The sequence below is a fragment of the Orcinus orca genome, chromosome 1 (assembly GCF_937001465.1).
Source record: "Orcinus orca chromosome 1, mOrcOrc1.1, whole genome shotgun sequence".
NCBI lineage: Eukaryota > Metazoa > Chordata > Mammalia > Artiodactyla > Delphinidae > Orcinus > Orcinus orca.
Genome location: NC_064559.1, coordinates 37,777,983 through 37,801,014, shown reverse-complemented (window position 1 = coordinate 37,801,014; position 23,032 = coordinate 37,777,983). Strand labels below are relative to the sequence as shown.

The 23,032-nt window shown below is 46.5% G+C and overlaps 1 protein-coding gene across 5 annotated transcripts in view; it reads left to right on the top strand.

Annotated features, from left to right (window-relative positions):
• The window catches only part of PLXNA2 (plexin A2), a 216,333-nt gene that overhangs the window by 98,879 nt on the left and 94,422 nt on the right, over positions 1-23,032 (top strand). Inside the window, exon 5 of one of the 5 annotated variants that reach the window (XM_033410596.2) lies at positions 11,023-11,818. The exons of the other annotated variants lie outside the window; for them this stretch is intronic. Coding sequence (XP_033266487.1) covers positions 11,023-11,133 — 111 coding nt within the window. The 3' untranslated portion in view covers positions 11,134-11,818. Of the gene's footprint in view, positions 1-11,022; positions 11,819-23,032 lie in introns of those variants that run through there. 5 annotated transcript variants of the gene reach the window in all.

Sequence of the window (23,032 nt, the reverse complement as noted above, 5' to 3'; positions counted from 1 at the left end):
GTGTCTTACAAGGGTCGCTGTGAGGCTTGGCTGAGACAGCAAGAGGGGAATTCCTTTCACACCACCTCACGCACCGAGAATACTCATTGTTCAGATTCCTCACGGCCTGTCCCAGCTTTCAGCCTTCATGATCCCATTACTCAGGAGGGTGGTGACCGTGGGTGGTGGTTAGGAGGAAGCTAAGTGGCGGCACACCCGGCAGGCCTCAGGCCGAGCCAGGAGGCCTGTGTCCTAGCCCTGGCCTCCCTCTAACCAGCTGGCTGACCTAGACCCTGAACTTCGCAGGGACTCAGTTTCCTCAGCTTGAAGGATGGAGATAATAAATCGAACTCTCTAGAGGCTCTTTCAGACCTTAAAGAGACTTGTCTAAGGTCTTGGGATCAGGACTCTTCTCCGTCTCCAGAAGACAACCCCCAAAGCACAGGAAACAGCCTTGAGGTTAGACCAAAAGAACTTTCTGAACGAGTTTTATGAGTCCCTGCATGCCCATATGAACTCCTTCCCCGAAGGGTAAACACTGCAATGAGGGTAGAAACGCTGGCGTCTATGGATAAGCAGATTCCTGTTTTGAGGCAGTCATTTAACAATTTGGAGTTCCCTAAAAGACCTAAGACCTTATAAGACACCGTGGGAATGGGGTTTCCCACCCCCTCACTTTCCAGTAAATCTCTGGGCAGCCTACTCTCACCCCTGCCTTCACCATGTCCCCAGCTCGTCTCCCTGTTCCCCTCCCCCTCCCCCAAATCATGGCATCTATTGTATCCGTGATGCCACGAGAGAGTAGAACCAAGTCTCTGCCCTCCAGTTCTGCCTAGACAGGTTTTCATCTCCCCACAGAGCTAGAACAATCCAGTATGGGCTCATGTGCGCGCTCTCTCTCTCTCTCTCTCCCTCTCTCTCTGTCTCAGTTAATTAAATGTAATTAAGAAATAGGACTAGTAAGAAGTGTTGGGTCGTTAGTGCCACTGCCTAACAAGTCGATGTTAATGTACTGTTAATAGACCCAATGCTGGCCAGTCCCAGGGGAACATTTGGGAACCAATTCCCCGATCCTACTAATTACCCAGGTGCTCCACGGATAGGATGCCTGACTCTTCCCTACAAAGTCCACCCCAGCTTCCTCAACAGCGAATTGACCGGCAGATGTTATGGGAGGGAATTCAAGTCGCTACCATATCCTCAGTGTCTAATGGAAGTCAGACGGTGGGACCAGGGAGAATCAGGCGACGAGCCAAGTAAAAAAGCAAGTCACAAGATGAAAAGAAACTTGATAGCCCCAGTTTCCACCCAACTTGTCAGCCTGGCCACTCCCAGAAAGGGAATCTAACTCTATACTCAGGGTAGATGGGAAAAATGTATGGGGATGGAAGCAATTATTCTATTTTATACTTTCATTAGTTTGAATTAGCAGAGGGAATAGAGGCATAAAATGATCTAGCGAAGGGTGAAATGGAAAAAGGGAGTCACAGTGGAGAATGGCTCCATGTAGGCTGGAAAGGGCCTTGGGAACGGCAGAAAGGCTGGTGATGGGTGTGTGCGTGTGTGTGTTTAGGGTGGCTGAGGACATGGGATGCTGCTGTCTATTTCGAGGCCTGGAGAGGCAAGATAGCATAGTGGTTAAGAGTGGGAGCATGGGAGTCAGACCGCCTTGCACACAATCTGTCACCGCTTGTTAGGCATATGGCCTTGAGAATGTTATTTCACCTCTCTACACCTCGATTTCTTCATCTGTATAGTGGGCCTAATAATGGTGACTGTTGTGAGGATCGAGAGACTATATATAAATTACCTAGCACTGTGTCTGACACACAGTCAGTGCTTTCAATAAGTGGTAATGATTATTATCATTATCGTATTGTCATTCGTAGTATTATTAGAACTTCTGAGACCCCAGAGAGGGCTAGAAGCATCTCCACTATAAATTACGGCTGAGACAGAGATCCCAGTCTCAGGCAAACACCTCCAACCTGACTTTCCTGCTGCTCCTTCCCAAGGGACACCTCAGAAGCCTCTGGCCTGGCCTAATGACAGCATCCGACTAAGTCGCTCATAATCTGCTATTTATTTTTAAAATCCAGGAATGTGTCCAGCAGACTAAACAGTCCTGGTCCCCTTGATACAGGCGAAGGCAGCCCTGGGCTCATGTGTGAGGCCCGGGAGGCCAGTATTCCAGGCATCTGTGGAGAGAAGGGAGGGGGACCCTGAGCCCTGGTCATCTCCCAAGCCTCCAGGCCCCTGTCTGGCTGTATGTGTGGACACTGGGCCAGAAAGGGTCTGTCCCTGGGGCTTTCCATGTCTGGCCTCACCAAGTAAGTAAGCAGGCCTCAAGCTCATTGCAGTAGATGGGGCTGCCATTCTCCAAACAGTGGACACTCAGACCCCAGTTCTGAATGCCCATATGTATGTCAGTTACCGGCACACATTCTGGTTATTTATTGCTATGTAACAAACCACTTCAAAATTGACAGGCATAAAACAACCACTTCCACATGCTCACAAAACTATGTAAGTCAGGAGTTCAGACAGGGTGCACCGAAGAGGGCTTTTCTCTTCTCAGCCACATCTGGATTGGAGCCTCTGCTGGGATGGCATGAATGGGCTAGGGTGACTGGAATGATTAGGGCTAGAATGATCTGGAAGCACGTCCTCTCACATGTCTGGCAGCTGGGAACTAGAAGGCTGGGATCAGCTGGGACTGTCGGCCAGGGTACCTTAGGCAAGGCCTCTCCCTGTGTCTTGGGCTTCCTCACAGCATGGTGGCCTCAAGATGGTCAGACATCCTGAGCATGGCAGCTCATGGCAGACATGGCCGCTCAGGGCTCCAAGAGTGAGTATTCCCACAAATAAGGTAGAAATGTTATTGCCTTTTTTTACGACTTAGCCTTAGAAGTCATATTCGTTCTCTCTTCTACCTGACTCTTCACCTCTCTACCGCCCATCACCCCAGCTGATTCTGATGGGTGTGGCCCATGACCATGCTTTGAGAAACAAGGCACAGGGAAGGTAAATACATGGTTTCCTGTCTCCCAAGTTATGAACCATAGAGCATCAGAGTTGGTAAGGACTTCAAAGCTCACCCATACTGACCCCAGATGGGAAGTATGAGGCCCATAGGACATGCAGCAGGCTAGCTGCCCTTTCAGCCTTGTACAACACCCGACACCTAAGACCAGAGTCACCAGAGCTGGTTTGATTTCTCTGAACTCACAGGGAAATGCCAGTGGCTTTAAAGCTTGCTGTTGATGGACTGAAGGTTGTGTTAAGTCCTAAACGAGACCCACATCAAAGTTGGCTCTGAAAGTGCTTCTGGGAAGCCTTTGAGGGGATCCATCAGGAACAGGGACACACTGCCTGGAAATTGCCCAGACGATGGCATGTGATTTTAAGGGCTGTCCCAGGCAGTCTTCCTGTGCAGTGTTGCATCAGTCCACTCAGAAGATGGTCCTGCTGGAGGATCCACCGTCTCATGCAGGGTAATGGGACTTTACCCTCACGGATGACAGGAAAGTAACTATTTAATGACCCCTATCTTAAGTAATTTCAGAGAGTTGAGGCAAGAAGAACTTTGGCCTGGAGTTATTAGCAATCAGAATCATTTGGAAAGGTTATGAAGCTATCCTTCTCTGAAGGTCTCAAGTGCAGAAGAGACATCCCTGCCCCTCAGCTCCTTGCACTGGTTTAAGACCCTGCCTGGGGTGGGGAGAGGGCTGGAAGGACACAGACCAGATGCCTCTAGCATGCCACCCTGGCAGTGTCCAGCCAGCTTCACTAGAGAACGAATGTTGGTGTCCTTGGTTTGGGGGAGGGCCTGTCGACTCTAAACCTGGACCTAGGGCCAAAATTAAGAAGCATTTTCAAAGGGCCTATTGTGACGTAAGGGCAGTAAGTCTCTCACCTGTGACCAAAGCCACTGAACTGCCAAGCCCCTAGGCATCTGAAGACTTGGGGAAGGGGGAGGGGAAGAAAAACTCTGGGCAGCCATACTTCCAGATGTCCCCTGCTCATTTATTTTGACATCTCAGACTATTATTTTGATTGTGCACATTTGTTTAGTCCTGGCGATAAGGCTTCCCAGGGTGCAGGCAGAGCGTGCCAAGGTGTATTTTTACAAGGCAGTCGAAGTCTCGGTAACAGGAGCTCTCCCTTCTGCCTGAGCCTGGAGGCCTGGGCTGAGCCACAGGGGGGAGAGAATTTGAGGAGGCAGGGGCTGGAGCAGAGCCTGAGGGACTTTGGGGAGAATTACAGAGTTTGCGGATTAGGAAAGTGAGGATAAGCGAATTTCTGCTGTACTTTTGTTTTCAAATGTGTCACTTTCAATCCAAGCCTTTGATGCACATGTGTTTCTGGTTAAGGACCTCAGTGTGGCCCAGGAGCTGAGTGCGCATCTCAGTGTCTTTCCCAAAGGAGGAGGGGAATCTTGCCTGGTGGAGGAGGGCGTTCAGGGACTGGTGACCCCCCCCCCCCAAGCCTGGATTTGATTTTTTTTCCTCTTTCTTTCCCCCCATTTCAAATATCAGGGAACAAAGAAGCTGACACGGAGCTGATTCCCTGGCTATTAATATTCTCATTGGAGCATTTTTCGTAAATATTTTCATATGAGGAAAAGGAAATGCAAGCCCACCCTATTAATCAGACGCTTGGCTTGCTGTATTTAAGAGAGAAAACTCCAGCCTCTTATTTAAAAATCCTTTGGTTTGGAAAGAAATGATTGAACACAATGCCCAGGCTGGGAGAACTGGTGCCTAAAAAACTCATTTCTCTAAATGGGCAGGGGTCCTGGAGACTCTTTCTCTAATCCTTGGCAAGGGGTGCAATTTCTCTTTCTAGATAGGATTGCTGAATGCTGAGACTCTGATTGCCCAGAATGACATGCCTAGGACCAAAAGATGGGAAATCACTATACCTCAGTACTGGAAGGAAAACCCACTTATTTTAAAGATGAGGAAAATGATGCCCAGAGAGGGGAGCCACTTCCTAGATCATGTTCTGAATTACCAGAAGAGCCAGAATTAATCCTAATTAACCTGGCCCAGCCCAGCATTCTTCTCCCAACTTGACAACAGCTTCACTCAACACAGGCAAGATACAAAACTGGTTGGGTTAAAAGATTTTCAATTAAAAAACATTAAAACAACCTGAGCCCAAGGGAGTCCCTGAAGATGTTCCCAAGGGTCAAATTAAAATAGGGAAAGATTTGCATCTCATTTGCATACACAGACTTATTTATTCAACAGACCGTTAAGTGTCTACCATGTATAATGCATAGAGCTGTCCACTGACAAGTTATTTGCATATGCAGATATAGACAGGGCAGTCTTTCTAAGTAATATTCCAGCAAAAGATCTTATAAATAGGGTTGCCCTGAAGATAGGTACTGTCCTGATTTCTTTCTGCTCTTTGCAATGCAACAACAGCACTGTTAAATGTGCTTTTTTTTTTAACATCTTTATTGGAGTATAATTGCTTTACAATTGTGTTAGTTTCTGCTTTATAACAAAGTGAATCAGTTATACATATACATATGTTCCCATATCTCTTCCCTCTTGCATCTCCCTCCCTCTCACCCTCCCTATCCCACCCTTCTAGGTGGTCACAAACCACCGAGCTGATCTCCCTGTGCTATGCGGCTGCTTCCCACTAGCTATCTATTTTACATTTGGTAGTGTATATATGTCCATGCCACTCTCTCACTTTGTCACATCTTACCCTTCCCGCTCCCCATATCCTCGAGTCCCTTCTCTAGTAGGTCTGTGTCTTTATTCCCGTCTTGCCCCTAGGTTCTTCACGACCTTTTTTTTTCTTAGATTCCATATATATGTGTTAGCATACGGTATTTGTTTTTCTCTTTCTGACTTACTTCACTCTGTATGACAGACTCTAGGTCCATCCACCTCACTACAAATATCTCAATTTCGTTTCTTTTTATGCCTGAGTAATATTCCATTGTATACATGTGCCACATGTTCTTTATCCATTCATCCAATGATGGACACTTAGGTTGCTTCCATGTCCTGGCTATTGTAAATAGAGCTGCAATGAACATTTTGTTACATGACTTTTTGAATTATGGTTTTCTCAGGGTATATGCCCAGTAGTGGGATTGCTGGGTCATATGGTAGTTCTATTTTTAGTTTTTTAAGGAACCTCCATACTGTTCTCCATAGTGGCTGTATCAATTTACATTCCCACCAACAGTGCAAGAGGGTTCCCTTTTCTCCACACCCTCTCCAGCATTTATTGTTTCTAGATTTTCTGATGATGGCCACTCTGACCGGTGTGAGGTGATACCTCAATGTAGTTTTGATTTGCATTTCTCTAATGATTAATGATGTTGAGCATTCTTTCATGTGTTTGTTGGCAATCTGTATATCTTCTTTGGAGAAATGTCTATTTAGGTCTTCTGCCCATTTTTGGATTGGGTTGTTTGTTTTTTAGTTATTGAGCTGCATGAGCTGCTTGTAAATCTTGGAGATTAATCCTTTGTCAGTTGCTTCATTTGCAAATATTTTCTCCCATTCTGAGGGTTGTCTTTTCATTTTGTTTATGGTTTCCTTTGCTGTGCAAAAGTTTTTAAGGTTCATTAGGTCCCATTTGTTTATTTTTGTTTATATTTCCATTTCTCTAGGAGGTGGGTCAAAAAGGATCTTGCTGTGATTTATGTCATAGAGTGTTCTGCCTATGTTTTCCTCTAGTGTTTGATAGTGTCTGGCCTTACATTTAGGTCTTTAGTCCATTTTGAGTTTATTTTTGTGTATGGTGTTAGGGAGTGTTCTAATCTCATACTTTTACATGTACCTGTCCAGTTTTCCCAGAACCACTTATTGAAGAGGCTGTCTTTTCTCCACTGTATATTCTTGCCTCCTTTATCAAAGATAAGGTGACCATATGTGCGTGGGTTTATCTCTGGGCTTTCTATCCTGTTCCATTGATCTATCTTTCTGTTTTTGTGCCAGTACCATACTGTCTTGATTACTGTAGCTTTGTAGTATAGTCTGAAGTCAGGGAGCCTGATTCCTCCAGCTCCATTTTTCATTCTCAAGATTGCTTTGGCTATTCAGGGTCTTTTGTGTTTCCATACAAATTGTGAAATTTTTTGTTCTAGTTCTGTGAAAAATGCCAGTGGTAGTTTGATAGGGATTGCATTGAATATGTAGATTGCTTTGGGTAGTAGAGTCATTTTCACAATGTTGATTCTTCCAATCCAAGAACATGGTATATCTCTCCATTATTTGTATCATCTTTAATTTCTTTCATCAGTGTCTTATAATTTTCTGCTTACAGGTCTTTTGTCTCCTTAGGTAGGTTTATTCCTAGATATTTTAATCTTTTTGTTGCATTTCTAAGAATTTGTCCATTTCTTCCAGGTTGTCCATTTTATTGGCATAGAGTTGCTTGTAGTAATCTCTCATGATCCTTTGTATTTCTGCAGTGTCAGTTGTTACTTCTCCTTTTCCATTTCTAATTCTATTGATTTGAGTCTTCTCCCTTTTTTTCTTGACGAGTCTGGCTAATGGTTTATCAATTTATCTCAAAGAACCAGCTTTTAGTTTTATTGATCTTTGCTATTGTTCCTTTCATTTCTTTTTCATTTATTTCTGATCTGATCTTTATGATTTCTTTCCTTCTGCTAACTTTGGGGTTTTTTTGTTCTTTCTCTAATTGCTTTAGGTGCAAGATTAGGTTATTTATTTGTGATGTTTCCTGTTTCTTATTGTAGGATTGTATTGCTACAAACTTCCCTCTTAGGTCTGCTTTTGCTGCATCCCATAGGTTTTGGGTCGTCATGTCTCCATTGTCATTTGTTTCTAGGTGTTTTTTGATTTCCTCTTTGATTTCTTCAGTAATCACTTGGTTATTAATCACTGTATTGTTTAGCCTCCATGTGTTTGTATTTTTTACAGATCTTTTCCTGTAGTTGATATCTAGTCTCATAGCATTGTGGTCGGAAAAGATACTTGATATGATTTCAATTTTCTTAAATTTACCAAGGCTTGATTTGTGATCCAAGATATGATCTATCATGGAGAATGTTCCATGAGCACTTAAGAAAAATGTGTATTCTGTTGTTTTTGGATGGAGTGTCCTATAAATATCAATTAAGTCCATCTTGTTTAATGTATCATTTAAAGCTTGTGTTTCCTTATTTATTTTCATTTTGGATGATCTGTCCATTGGTGAAAGTGGGGTGTTAAAGTCCCCTACTATGATTATGTTACTCTCAATTTCCCCTTTTATGGCTGTTAGTATTTGCCTTATGTATTGAGGTGCTCCTATGTTGGGTGCATAAATATTTACAATTGTTATATCTTCTTCTTGGATCGATCCCTTGATCATTATGTACTGTCCTTCTTTGTCCCTTGTAATAGTCTTTATTTTAAAGTCTATTTTGTCTGATATGAGAATTGCTACTCCAGGTTTCTTTTGATTTCCATTTGCATGGAATATCTTTTTCCATCTCCTCACTTTCAGTCTGAATGTGTCCCTAGGTCTGCAGTGGGTCTCTTGTAGACAGCAAATATATGGGTCTTGTTTTTGTATCCATTCAGCCAATCTGTGTCTTTTGGTGGGAGCATTTAGTCCATTTACATTTAAGGTAATTATCAATATGTACGTTCCTATTCCCATTTTCTTAATTGTTTTGGGTTTGTTATTGTAGGTCTTTTCCTTCTCTTGTGTTTCCTGCCTAGAGAAGTTCCTTTAGCATTTGTTGTAAAGCTGGTTTGGTGGTGCTGAACTCTCTCAGCTTTTGCTTGTCTGTGAAGGTTTTAATTTCTCCATCAAATCTGAATGAGATCCTTGCTGGGTAGAGTAATCTTGGTTGTAGGTTTTTCTCCTTCATCACTTTAAATATGTCCTGCCACTCCCTTCTGGCTTGCAGAGTTTCTGCTGAAAAATCAGCTGTTAACCTTATGGGGATTCCCTTGTGTGTTATTTGTTATTTTTCCCTTGCTGCTTTTAATATGTTTTCTTTGTATTTAATTTTTGATAGTTTGATTAATATGTGTCTAGGCATGTTTCTCATTGGATTTATCCTGTATGGGACTCTCTGTGCTTCTTAAATGTGTTTTTATAGAGAGATAAATAAAATATAATCCCTGCCCTCAGGGAGGCCACATTATGGTGGGGAAGAACGATATATAGATAAATTACAATATAGAGTGAGCAGTGCTACAGCAGAGATATACAATGTGCTCCGTGACAGAAGTAACTCATACTAATCATGAAGAGCCCTGTCGTTGTCCCTCCATACTTGTGGTCACTCAGAGGACGCACCCTCTCTCTGACACAGCAATCCAGAGCTGGTAGAGCTTCAGAGACTGTCTAGTGAAAGGCAGTCCTTCCTTTTATAGATGAGGACAGGAGACCTGAGAGGGAAGTAACTCTTGAGACCTTGAGATGGGAGTATCTACCAAGCCAGGGTGTGAAGAACAAGATAGTGGTTGATGATGGGCAGCTTCCTGGCGTCCATGAAGAGCATGGGCTCTAGAGGCTGCCTGCCAGCCTGCCTAGGTTCAAGTCCTGTTTCTACCACTTACTGCTGTGTGACCTTAGGCAAGTTGCTTCACCTCTCTGTGCTTCACTTTCCTCACCTTTAAAATGGGAATAATTATGACATCTGCTTGAAGATTAAATTAAATGAATTAGTACATTAAAAAGCACTCTGAAAAGTTACCTGGCACATATTACCTGCTTAATAAATGTTAGTAGTAGTAATTATATTTTTATGGTTGTGCCCCCATGCATAATCTCCAGGCCAAGCCATGCAAATCATGCTCCAAGTATAGCCACACCTAGAAGAGAAACTTAACCACCCTGCCTTGCCTCTCAGCTCTACCTAATTTAAGATGTGTTGAAATCTAACTAACATTTAAGTCGTGTGTTTTTCTTCTTTTAGTTTGCAAACATGACCTCAGCTAATACAACAATCTCCTGGGATAAGTAGTATTGTCCTTACCTTTTTTTTTTTTAACAGATAATAAAACTGAAATTCAATCTGGCTAAGTAATTTTCCCGAGGCCACCAAGCTGGCCAGCAGCAGGGCTAGGATTCCCCCCAACTTCTGAAAGCCCAAGCCTTGTTACGTGTCTTCCTGAGACGTCGCCCCCTGCCGGCCGCGTGAGTGCAGAAGGACCACCCCTACTGCTCCCTCTCTACCTGCAGCTCTCAAGGCTTCAGACCAGTTCAGACTCACATATCCTCACTTCACACCCTCAAGGACACTGGAGCAGTGCACTGTTTTGTTTAGAAAATCAATAAAGGCAAGTGAGCCCTGCCCAGGCCTGACATGTCCAGTCACAGGACATGTCTCTGATGGTCAGAGTGGAGGCCGAGAGGGCACCCGCCCCAGGAAGCTGCGGTTTGTCCTGTGCAGCAGGTCAGACCCCTAACAAGCATGATCTCAGCTCCTTACGGCAACCTTGCAAGACGGGTATTATCACCCCTGTGTGACACGAGAGGAAGTCAAGGGTGGCAAGGTTTAGCGACCAGAGCAAGGCTGGTCACAGCCTAGGAGGCAGAGCCAGAGCAGAGGTGCAGGTCCCTGTGCTTGCAAAGGTCCTGCCCCGCCTGCCATCCCCACACCCCCCCAACCAAGGAGGCCCGTTCAAGGTGCCCAGTGGGTGATGTCAGGACTCCCCTGCACTCTCTACCACGATCCGCAGCTCCGCCTGTCTGGCAGAGGAACACCTTTGCAAGGAGGGCAGGTGCAGGACACGTGAGAGGCATTGCACGAAGCCGATTCAGCCTCTTAAGTGCAACTTAAAGTGTGGACCAGGCAAATGGGTATAGGCTCCCTAGCTGGCCCTACCCAGGGGTTCTTGGGCTCTAGAAAGCCTTCTGTGTTGCCATCTTGAGTCTCATCCAGCCAGTGCGGGGGTCCCCATAGTGATGCCTCAGAATCCTGCAGCCTGCTTTTTAGCTCCTAACCAGAGCTCTCCCTCACGCTCCCCAAGCTGAGTTTCTGTAATTGAATGTGTTTTATTTAGACCGTAACATTTAGTGCCACTTTGTATTTTCAATTAGGCTTCAGTCAGACGCCGAGAGTCTGATTCGTTTTGTGGTTTTGATCAACACAAAAGATGGCAACATCAGAGGAGCCGTCGTGAAAAGTTATTTCCATCCACTGATGACTAGGACAGTTGCTGTGATGTGAAGATGCAGCTTTGGAGGTGCCAAGAGATGCACCGGCTGTTAGGGGAGGGGGAGGGAGGAGAGGGGAGTCAGCGAACCCTTGGAAAGAAGCACGATTTAAGGTTCTGAGGTTCACAGCCCATACTACAGGGTCTCCCCAGAGAGAGTAGGGAGGTGGGTGCTGGGCATTAGGCAACTTGAGGCTCCTTCCTGCAAGGGCAGGGCTCCTGGTGCCCATGCGAGAGGGCCTTTTATCCAGAGCGGTCCCTTGAACACCGGGTTTCCATGATGTGGGAAGCTGATCACTAGTGGATTTCTGCAGATAAAAGTCTCTGAGCTCCTCAGCCAGAAAGGACCCCCATACTGGTTTACAGAAATATTGGAGAGAGGGTTTCCTCACTGCCCGTAACTTCTGACCAGCAGCTCACACATGCTGCCTGTCAGACACGTTTTCTCTCTGGAGCTGGTCCAAGGGACAAAATTTAGAATCCAACTTTGAACTGCCAGGGAGTCGGAGGGGGTGAACTGGGTGGCGGGATGTCAGAGGGATGACAGGAGAGTGACGGGGGAGTGGTAAGTTCGGATCCTGCCTTCTGTTAATCATCAAAGGGTCTCACGACTGCATCTGAGTTAAGGCCAACTGCAGCCTCAGTTTCCCCATCGATAAAATGTATTTGAATGTCCCCTGCGGCCGTGACATTTGGTGCATTCTTTGTGGCCCTGAATACGTTCCAAGCAGCGTCTAAGTGCACAGCCCTGGGAGGCTGACCTGGATACGGGGCTGTGTGTGCCTGTGAGACAGGGGTGCGTGGGTATGAGTGAGTGAGAATAAGCATTGCTCTGTGTTCTGGGGTGTGGAAGGGTAACTACACCAACACGGCTCTTCCGTGCAACAGGGCAGGGCTGTGCTCACTGCGGGAGAAGCCGGTCCATGCTCCTTCTCCTCGGGGCTTGCTGTTTTTAGAAAAATGTTTTACATTTTTCCAGCTGGCCCTTTGATCTTGCCGTAGCGTGCTCAGCTCAGGAACAGAGTGTCTCAGCCAGTCTTCCTTCATAGTGTGCATGCCGCACAGTTAAATTCCTCGAGCCTCCGCCACTCTGCCTGGAGTCACCTTCCTCACTCCCGCCCCCGGTTACCCCCCTGCAACCTCTGCCAACAGGTTGGGGTTTGAAATTTGTACCAGGTGCAGGGAGAACTGGCTGTGTCATCAGCGGTGGGTGGCTTAGCAGACAGTCTGGGTTCAGTCTCCATCCCTCAAGTAATGTTTAATGATGAGAAGGGGGAGATGGTCAGAGATGCGAGTCAGGCGGAAGGAAGATTGGAAAAAGAAAAATGGGCACAGCCAAGAACGATGTCTTAGTTAGCCACTCAGCCACGAAGTAATTCATCAACGACCTTTGAGGTCCTATTGTGCATGCAGAGCTCACCCTCACAAGATCACATATGTAGATTCAGGACACATACACGCATACAGGACGACAGATTTACAGTACAGTATGCAGAGTGCTGGGAATGTGTGAGAGGGTTACCTCTCAGGGCTACCCAACAGAGCCTGAGAGTCAAGGAAGGCTTCCTGGAGGGGGTGATGCTCTAGGTGTATTATGAAAAGAGAGGGGCTCACTGAGTGGAATAAAAAGCAAAAGAGGGCTTCCCTGGTGGCACAGTGGTTGAGAGTCCACCTGCCGATGTAGGGGACACGGGTTCGTGCCCCGGTCCGGGAAGATCCCACATGCCGCGGAGCGGCTGGGCCCGTGAGCCATGGCCGCTGAGCCTGCGTGTCCGGAGCCTGTGCTCCGCAATGGGAGAGGCCACAACAGTGAGAGGCCCGTGTACTGCAAAAAAAAAAAAAAAAAGCAAAAGAATCTGAAAAAGAATATATATACATATATATATAACTGAATCACTTTGCTGTATACCTGAAACTAACACAACATTGAAAGTCAACTAGATTTCAGTTGAAAACAAAAAAGCAAAGGAAAAGCATGGAGGCATGAAAGAGTTCAGCCTTTTCAGGGACTGTTCCCCCAAATCTGATATTGCTGGGGCTGAAGGCAAGGGTTAGGAGCATGAGTCCTCACAGAATATCCATAGCACACAGGCGAGCAGCCTGCAGGTGGACTCAACCCACCTACCACCACCAAGATAAAAGGAGACTCAGCCCAAAGAGAAGACGCCAAAAGCTCCCCCAGCCCTGCTGCTGCACCACAGAACTTGGGAGGAAACAAGCCTGCGCCCAGCTCTCGGTGTCTCTCCTCCACCAGCGGGCCCCCCGGACAGGCTGTGGGGCTGCGCAGCACAGTCAAGAAAACAGATGGCTGGCGCTGGCAGAGCCCCTTCCAACAGCATTCCTCGATGGCAGAGACCTTGCCTGTCTGGGCTGCTTCTGTCCCCCGAAGAGATATTACAGGGTTTGGCCCTTGCTAGGTACTCAGTAAACACTTGCTGAAGGTTTGGAAGAGAGGAAGGGGAAGAAGGGAGACAAGAAAAGAGAGAAAAAGGGTGTATGGAAAGGAGGCCTTGTAGGATAATATAAAGAGCTCATCTTTGGAGCCCCTTGGGCCTGTATTCTTGGCTCTGCCACTCTTCAGTAGGGCCTGGCTTATCCTCTCTAAGCCTCAGTTTTACCTTCTGAAAAGTGGGAAGAACAATAATACCTGCCTTGTAAGGTTGCTGAGAAGATGCAATGACTAATCCCTGCAAAGTGCTTGGGACAGAGCAAGAGCCAGACCCTGGAAACGGCCCCAGCTAAGCCCCGTCCCTACCCTCTGGTTCATGCGTGAGTGTCCTGTTTCTCTGCCACTGAGTGCCCCTCCCCCGACTCCCCTAACAGGTTGCTCATTTTTCACCCTTCAGTCACCTGCCAGTTGCATCTATTTCTAGCCTCTGTCTTATGAAACAAGAAGAAGGAAGGGAAACAGATAACTGCAGAGGCTCATTTACTAATTGTCGGCTCCTGCCCATCAGCAGAGCTCTGTCTGCTTGTCCCTGGGTACCTAGAAAAATCATTGTGACCTTTTATTTACTGGTGTCAGTTCTTGGCTCCAGGTCTCTCTGCCTCCCCGCTCCCCACCCCCACCCTGCAGCCCACCCTCAGCATCCCCATCCCCAGGGATGGCCTCCTGCCTCTCATGCTCCATCACACTTAGGATGTGCAAGCTACGCTGGGCCTTCTGAGCCTCCCTGTCTTCATGATCAGAGTCTTAGAAACCTGTGGGGCACAGGGAGGAGGAAGAACCAGAATTATTGACGGTTCCTGCTCGGTGCTCCCTCCAGAGAAGATTTCTGCTGCTGACCCTCTTCTGCAGGCCTCCTCTTCCATCCCAGTTTCACTGTGGAGCTAAACTGAGATTTCGGCCGTAAGTGACCTGCCCCAGAGTTCTCAGTAAGTCAGCAGTACTGCCTAGAAGAACATAAGTTTCTCCCAGTTCCTTATCCCAGATTTTGCCCTTCGAACTTTACCAGGCATCTCCTCTTTTTCATCCATTTCCCCTCAACCTCTGCCACCCCCTGCACTGGTTCCTGGCCTGGCTGGATGCCATGGCCCGCAGCTCTTTTGGCTTTTCTGTCTCCTTCCTCCCTGAAGCCAGCTATGCATTCACCTAAGGCCCCTCTGAGCCAGTTGGGCTGAGGTGTGCAGCCCTAGGAGCAGTAACTGGGGGCGGGGACCACTATGGAGGTGACAATCGGACAGAGTTGACTAACAAGTGGGCGCTGACAAGAAGACACACCACAGAGGTCTCAGGAGGCCAGGCATGAGGCAGGCAGACCCAAACTCCCTGTGTCTTCACGGGCTGCAGGAGTTAATTGTTCATACAGCATGCCTCTGTGTGTGTGTCTGTGTGTGTGTGTGTGTGAGAGAGAGAGAGACAGACAGAGTGTGTGCACACGCACACTTATGTATATCATATGCAAACTGGCTTCTGGAAAAAATGATCCAAGGTAGGGTATGACTTTCTTACTCCATCGCCTTCAGGCCATCTGCCTTGGACTTCCAAAGCCTTCAATGTCCATCTTAGAACTGGCCAGCCTCACAGCTCCCTTGCACTGGGGGAAAGGAATTTTAAAAGCCTCTTGTGCAAGTTAGAGCCCTTCTTTCCAAGCTTTCTTCTTGGCCCTCGCTGTCAGCATCAATTTTCTGCAGGGAGTGATTTAACCTTCATTTATTCATTAATTCTTTTTTCCCCTTAACTTCATTAGGTGAGATTTATAAAGGTGCTGAATTGGAAAGGTCACCTGTCCCTGGGCCCAGGACACAGTGGGCCTGCATCTCTTCTCATGAGTTTCCTTACAGGAGGGCTCTGGTGGTAGGGAGGGGAGGGGAGTAGCAGGGGAGAGAGTGAAAGCAAAGCCTGCAGCTCCCCAAGAAGGCCAGACAGGCAAGTGGATGTTGCAGCCTCTGCACACACTCCATGCTACCTGCTTGCTGTTGAAAGACTGAGCAGCTTGGGGAAGGGCAGGCTCCACGTTAAGCACGTCTGGAATCCTGGCTCCACCTCTTACTATACTGACCTTCACCAAATTATCTAATCTTATTAAACCTTCAGTCTTCTCTTAGATAAGTTGTCTATGATGATAGACTCTACTTTATCAGGTGCTGCAGGGGTTAAACAAGGTGAAGATCTTGAATTGTCCTGGATGAGTCCTGGTAGTGTTGGGCAGTCGTCAGCTTACTAATCACTAGAGACTGGTGTACAGGGAGTCTGTTTGATTTCTCTAAGAAAAGGAAGCCCCCATATTTTATGATTGTTTCCCATCTCCAGAGCCACAGAAAAAAGCCTCAGCTCAGGGAGAAGCCAGAAGGAACCAAGCCACTGCTCGATGTCAAGATTGCTTGCCAAGGCCCACCAGATTTCTGCAGGAAGTCGGGCTAAGCTGGCATCCTGCTTTCTGTCGTAGCCTGGCCACACGCACCGTCTCAGGCCCACCCAGCGATTACACATAGTCAGGGGCCTTTCCCAAGTCTCAGCGGCCTGCTGGGCTTGGCCTCCAGCCATCTCATCTCAAGGAGCTGTCTCTTTCATTAACAGCCTCCCTAGAAAGAGGGGAAACAGTATAGACTAAAGAACCATGCAGGTATTTTGAACTTGTAGAAAGACAAGAGTATCTGCTTGCCGCCACCCTCCTGTATCCTTGATCTCCATGCCCCCAACGGAACTCCAGACCGTCCCAATTCACCCCACTCAGAATGAATTCAGCTCTCTGAGCTTCTCTAACTTCATGGTTAAAAACCATATACCTGGGGAATAGCTGTCTATTTGGTGCCGCCCACATTAGGCTCTAAGCTACTAGGGGACCCGAGGCAGGTCAGAGGTACCCCGTACCCTCCCAGGGCGATGGTGGAGCCAGAACTCAATCAGCGTTGGAGAAAATAATTTTAATAGGAAAGCACGGAGGGAAGCAGGCAGGCAAGCCAAGCTGAGAATATTGGGTTTGAATATGATCACAGAGGATTACAATAATTAATTTTATTTTAGCTAATATTCTTACAGTTGGGGCTTCTGGAATCCAACAGGCAAATGTATGCTCTTAGTGCAAATTGGAGCATGCCCAGAGTAATGGAGAAAAGTCTAGTCCACTCACTTTTTCCAGAATCCTATTTCCCTTACCTGGGATCACCTATTTGTTTGCCAAAGATGGGCTAGGGAGTAAATTCCAATAGAGGAAGGAATTCTTGGCCTGAGTAAATGAGACCAGTGCCTCCTCTATGCTAGATGGAATGAAGAGAGATGCTGGGCACTGGGTAGCAGCCCTCCAAGGAGCCCGGGGCTCCTGGGCAGCAGCCACAGGAGACCTAGAGTGTGGATCTCGCCCCAGGGCAGTCCTTACCGCCATGGAAATCACTTCACATGTATGATATTAGTTGGTACTGTCCTCGTGCTCCCAGATTTAATGAGATTCTTTGAGCATTGTTAATAAACAATGCTTGACCTTTTCAGAGTAGCAACACTGTATCATTTTATTTCATGAAATAGGCCCTGACACAACAGGCCATTTGGTATAGTTATTGTTCCGTTTTCAAATGAGTGTAGTTCTAAAATAGCATTTGGTTTTGCGACTCTCACAGTGTCCATTGAGGTCACCAGGGATACTGGTCACTGAATAGCCCAGATAGGAAGTGACCAGTAATTGTACCTGAAATTCACAGCCACTCCTCATTATCTGAGTTCTTCCCTACTACTCTGACTGTGGCCACTGTCACAACCACCAGGTCCGGCACCTAACGACACTGTAGTTTGTACCTCTATCTTGGCCTGGCTGTGAACAATTTCCTCTCCCTGTAACTCAAGCTAAATCAATATTGGAATTTATAGGAAAGAAAGAAGGCCTCACATAACCCTCTTTTGTTGTGTTTTCCTGAAGGAGGGTAGATATGAGTCCATGGTATGTCTGGTTCTATTTTGCGTGTCAGTTCAATTTCTTTACCTGTGGCCCTAGACTAACATCTAGTGGCCGTGGTGTAATGATGATAAGCATCAGTACAGAGACCGAAGCTGCACACACAATTTAGTCTTTAAATATTTTCTGTCCCTGGGGTCAACTGGATACAATAGATGCCCTGTATCTCTCAGGACACACCCCTCAGGGACACATTAGTTATAGAACAAAGGTGATTGACATTTTCTGAGTCCAGTGAATAGCCTCGTCCTCTCAATCCAACTTATAAGCCCCTCCTACTTCAGGGATGCCTTTGGCCCAGAGGGGTCGCTTTCCTGCATCCTAAGGCTACAGTCTTAACATATAAAATCACTTGAAACATAAACAGTGACAGATAACCATTAGAGGAGAGTCATTCTTTTACATTGTAAGAATAGAGTTGGGAATTGTCACTTTTGAGAGGTAAGAGAGAGACATAGGGACAGAATACCAAGAGTCTCTCATTTGTCTCTTAACATTAAATCTAAATCATAAAACCACAGACAAGAGACTCTTACATTTGGAGACTCTTTTGTTTTCCTTTCTTTGTAATAAGTGTATGGAGTGTGCAGAAAACATGCACTCAAAAAGAGGTATCATTTCACCACCCTTTGGTCTCCTCAATGGTAAAAATAAAAACTCCAACTGCCTGATCTCTAAGTCTGTAACTAGTGACTAATCTTGATTCAGTGAGATTTCATGGGGCGAACAGTTGGACAGTTTCCAATATGACACTTGTTTATGAGTGTATGTATGAAGCTCTGCTCTTCCACCTTCTTGGCTTTGAATTGAGAAATTTAGGAAGTTATCAAATGCTACATGCTACAACATGGACAAACCTTGAAAACATAATACTAGTGAAAGAAGCCAGCCACAAAAAGCCACATACTGTTTGCTCCCATTTATATGAAACGTCCAGCATAGCAAATCCATAGAGACAAAGAACCCATAGGTGGTTCCCTAGGGCTGGAGAGGTCCGGGGGCAGGCAGAACGGAGGGTGATGCTAATGGATACAGGGTTTCTTTCGAGGGGTGAGGAAAATGTACTAAAATTGATTGTGGTCATGGTGGCACAACTCTGAATATTACTGAAAACCATTGACGTGTACACTTTACGTGGGTGAATTTTATGGTATGTGAATTTTATCTCAATAAAGCTGTTACTTAAAGAAAAATCATAGGAAGGCTGGGCCATAATTGGTGGCTACCCCATAACCTCTCCTCTCTGGTCACCACCACCCAAGAAGGCCTGGATGCCCCACCATGGGTGATGCCGGTGGGTGGCATCTGCGGGGTCTGCTGTCCTTCTTGCTTTTTCTTCCTTTTCTTCTTCTCCCTGCTCTTCTGCTGCCTTGGTCTCCTGCTCTTGCCTATTCCTTCTGTTTCCCCTCTTCTTTTTCCTTCTCTCCCTACTGATCCCACCAGCCAATGGGCTTTCCTTGACCCCGGGAAACTGAAAGGGAGGGAACAAGAGATAACACTGAAAATTAATCATAACTATCATAATAAATTATTTGTATGATGATAAATGATTACAGCTGTCCAGGACTTAATTTAATCTGCACAACATCCCCATTAAGGGGATAATTATCCACATTTTATAGGTGAAGAAACCAAGATTCAAGCAAGCAGAGTGACATACCCAAGCTTACCAAGGGGCAAAACCAGAATTCAAATCCAGGCCTGTGTGGCCTCAGAGCCTAATTCTCCAAAGCATGAGAAGACCTTAAATATGACTCTGGGCTTGGTTATTTATTGGTGAATTATAATAGAAGTCATTTGACGGGGTTCAAAACGGCGGTATCTACAATCTCATCTGTTGGTCGGATACTTACGGCCATTTATGGGTGATATCTATGTGGCGCTTCCATTCTTTATGGTTTTCATTAAGACTCTAATCCTGTTTAGAAGCGTTTCATTTTTAACTCCTCTGTTTAATTTGGCACAGCCCTAATCCTTCTTCACTACAAGCTGGAGGGAGACAGATCCCGATGGCTCTTTTCTTCTCGCAGTTGCATGCAGCCGGGGGTGGGAGGGGGCGGCAAGCATGGTGTGTCATGAGTGTATGTGACGTGAATATGTGTGTGAGCACGTGATGGGAGTACGTGTGAAGTGTGTATGCTGTCAGTGTGTTGGTGTGGAATGTGAGTGGATGGTATGAATGTGTGTTTGTGTTCAAGAGTGTGTTTGCATGAGAGTATGCGTTTGTGGAGTGAGGGGGTATGTGTATGTCAGGGGGCTATCATTCACTGTATCCTATTTTTTCAGAATTACACACATTCTTGAGTTGAGGCCTAACCATTGGTTTCCAAGGCACAGGGGCCATTCTCCCCTCCCCCGTCACGGCCTGCCAGGCTCTCTCCCCTAGACAAGCTTGGAGTTGGAGGGGAGTCTTGGGTCCAGCCTGTCACTCATCAGGGACCTTGAACTCCTGCTTAGAGCTCCCCAGTAATGGAAATCTCCCTTCCTCCCCACTCTGTTGGTTTATAGAAAAATTCTTCCACTGGACTATTCTTTGTGAGGGAGGCCTAGAGTTGTTTTACTTTGTTTAATTCATATGTAAAAAGTCTACTCCCAAGGAACCAGTAAGAAAAGACATCTAAAAGCGACATCCTTTTTTGTGTCCTTTGCTCTCCCCAGAGTACACACCAAAGCTCATTCCCTCTGCTTTGGCTTGTGATGTTTTCCTGCCCTATACTGCCCTATACTCTGCCCCTCCTCAAGTCCCACCTCCTCCATGGAGCCTTCTCTGCTCTTCAACTCACACTTGACACCCACCTTCTCTGGACCCCCCCAAAGGGCTTATAAGAGGTACAATGCTTAGCACCTAAAAATATTCTGTCTCTGGGTCATCTGGGTAAAATTCTGGTTGACCCACACTACACATTTCAGCTACCTATTTCCCTAGAGAGTTTGGGCATCAGGGCCGCCAGATACGATGGTTCAGGTTGTGTACTGTACAAAGGCATCTGGCTGAGGGCCAAGTGAGGCTGAAACCAGGTTTTCACTCATCTTACCAAGCCATGCACCTAGAGGGGGCACCTTTCCCAAATTGCACAAAAGGACTCTTATTGGCTAGAGGTGGCCAGGGAGCCCCAGAGAGTTCAGTCCTGTTGTCTCAAGGCCCCCAGTAGCAGCCGGAGGAGTGCTTACTGAGGGACACAGGGAGTGCTGCCTTCCTTCCCCACTTCTCGGCAGATGAACCTGACCCTCACAGCCCTCCTTCAGAAGACCTTGACCCCTCTGAGTAATCCCACCGCACTCCGGTCACCACTTAGCTCCACATGCCCTCATCTGACTCCGGCTTGATTTTCACTTCTCAGTACCTGCCTTTTAGAGTCCTAAATCTTTTTTTCACATCTTTGTTATGTCCTTCCAACTAGTTACCAAGCTTTAGGAGGGTGGAGAGCATACTTGCATTCCATTTGCTTTCGGCCACCCCTGTGACATCTATCCAAGGACTCGGTCCCACTGGGGGCCAAGTTAGTGTTGTTGACACACTGAGCCACCAGCTGAAGGAGCAGAGAAACCAGAGTTCTGTGTTCAGCGCCATGAGTCAGGGCATCGACCCATCTCCCAAAACACCAGCTCAGCCGGGCATCTCAGGGGACAGAACCCATCTACTCAGCCTCCCTCCCGCTCTGGTCCTAGTTACCTGCAAAAGGTTCCTAAGGATTAGAAAGTTCTGGAAGAACTCAGCCTTATCTCCTGGTTTCTGTCTAGGGTGACCCAAAGTACTGGACAGGAAAATGAAGAAGGGGCCCCGCCCTTCACCAGATTAACCTTTAATTATCACTTAGTGAATCATCGATTAGGCTTCTGACGGGCCGTGGCTTGGCAAGGACTAAAGCTGTACCCCTTCAGATGCATGTTGGGTTTGGATGAGGGACAGGCCTGCACGGAGGCAGAGCATCCCAGGAAATGGCCTTTAGCTGGGTCTATGGCATGGTTTGGTTGTGATTCTGCAGAAAAATATGTGAGGCGTGTCTAGCCTGCAATAGTGGGAAAAGTTGCCTTTTTTTCCTCAAGACCTCCAAGCCCGGGTCCCTGGCTGACCCACTCCACTTCCATCTACACCTTTCAGCATTGGTACTCCCTCAACCCACCCTCACACTCCAAAATAAAGCGTTCAGGAAGTCACTAAATAGCAGTATTGATGCTCCATCCCCGCATGCCCTGAAATGATAATGCGTCACCCGTGGTGCGTATCCAGACGGAGCCAGATTACGCTCAGGTGGTTAAAAGTCCAGGTCTAATTAGAGTTCCAGGGAATCAAGCCATTGTATTATTAATGATCTTCCTCCAATGTTCTGATTAAAACAGTAATTTTAATAAGCACAGCTCGATGCTAAGTGTTCACTGAGCACCTAATTACATCAGTTATAACTCCAAAATTATTTAAAATTCCCTTTTTCCACCAGACCCTGCATGCACCAAATAAAAGAGAGACTCAGACAACTCGGTGATTACTTGCTGTAATTAATTTCTTAAGCACCTGTTTTTTTTTTTTTAAAAAAAAGGAAAAGAATCTTTTGTCTCTCTTCCATCTCCCTACCTCCCCCTCCACCCCTTTGTATCTCCAGAGGCTCTGTGACATTGGTTACATTAGAGGCCGCCACTGAAGGAGGCCACAAACAGAAAGAAGTGAGGAAGGTAAAGATTTGAACAGTCCCTGCCACCACTCTTCAGGCAAAGGGCGGCTGCAAAGCTCCAATCTGCACTGATGGCTCAGACAGGGCTGGGCACTAGGGGCAGGGAGGCCGGAGCACCCAAAGGGCTTCTAACCAAGAGCCGCTTCCTCACCACATCCCTGTCTTCCTTAGACCAGCTTCGGATGCCTTATTTAATGATCTCACTTGCATCTCCAGGAGGGCAGAGGCAAACGGGTTGAGAGCCTTCCCATTGTGGCTGTCCACAAATTCTTCTGACCCTCGAGCCACTTGAGTTAAAAAAGAGACCTCAAAAAAATAAATAAAATTCAAAAAAAAAAAAAAAAAAAAGAGGCAGGCAGAGAAAAAAGAGACCTCACACCAGTTCACCCTGTTCAAGGACACCAGAATTTCAGAAAGAATGGTCTGCTGAGTCATCTGAGAGTTGAGCTACAGAGTTTTCTTTAAAAAAAAATCATAAGTTATCCATAAGTTATCAGTCTATCCCCGGAAATAACACCAATAGTTCCCCAGCGTGTGTGCGATAAACTTGATCCTGAACAATGCACGTCTGTGGCTCTCACTTCACATGATCCTCGTGACAACAAATGAGTTAGGAACGGCAGTTGTTAGCATTCGCACACCCAATCAGTATGCCGAGATAGAATCAAATCGCAGCTTTATTCTGTCTCCCACCATCGCTTTACTTATGTCTGGGGCAGGCTGCATAGCTCATCAGCTCACTCTTGGATAATAAAAAGTCTTTCACGTCTCAAGCACAGTCTCCATTCAGAAGCATAATGCCCAGTTCCAGACCAGAAGAAAAACTCTGGCCTTG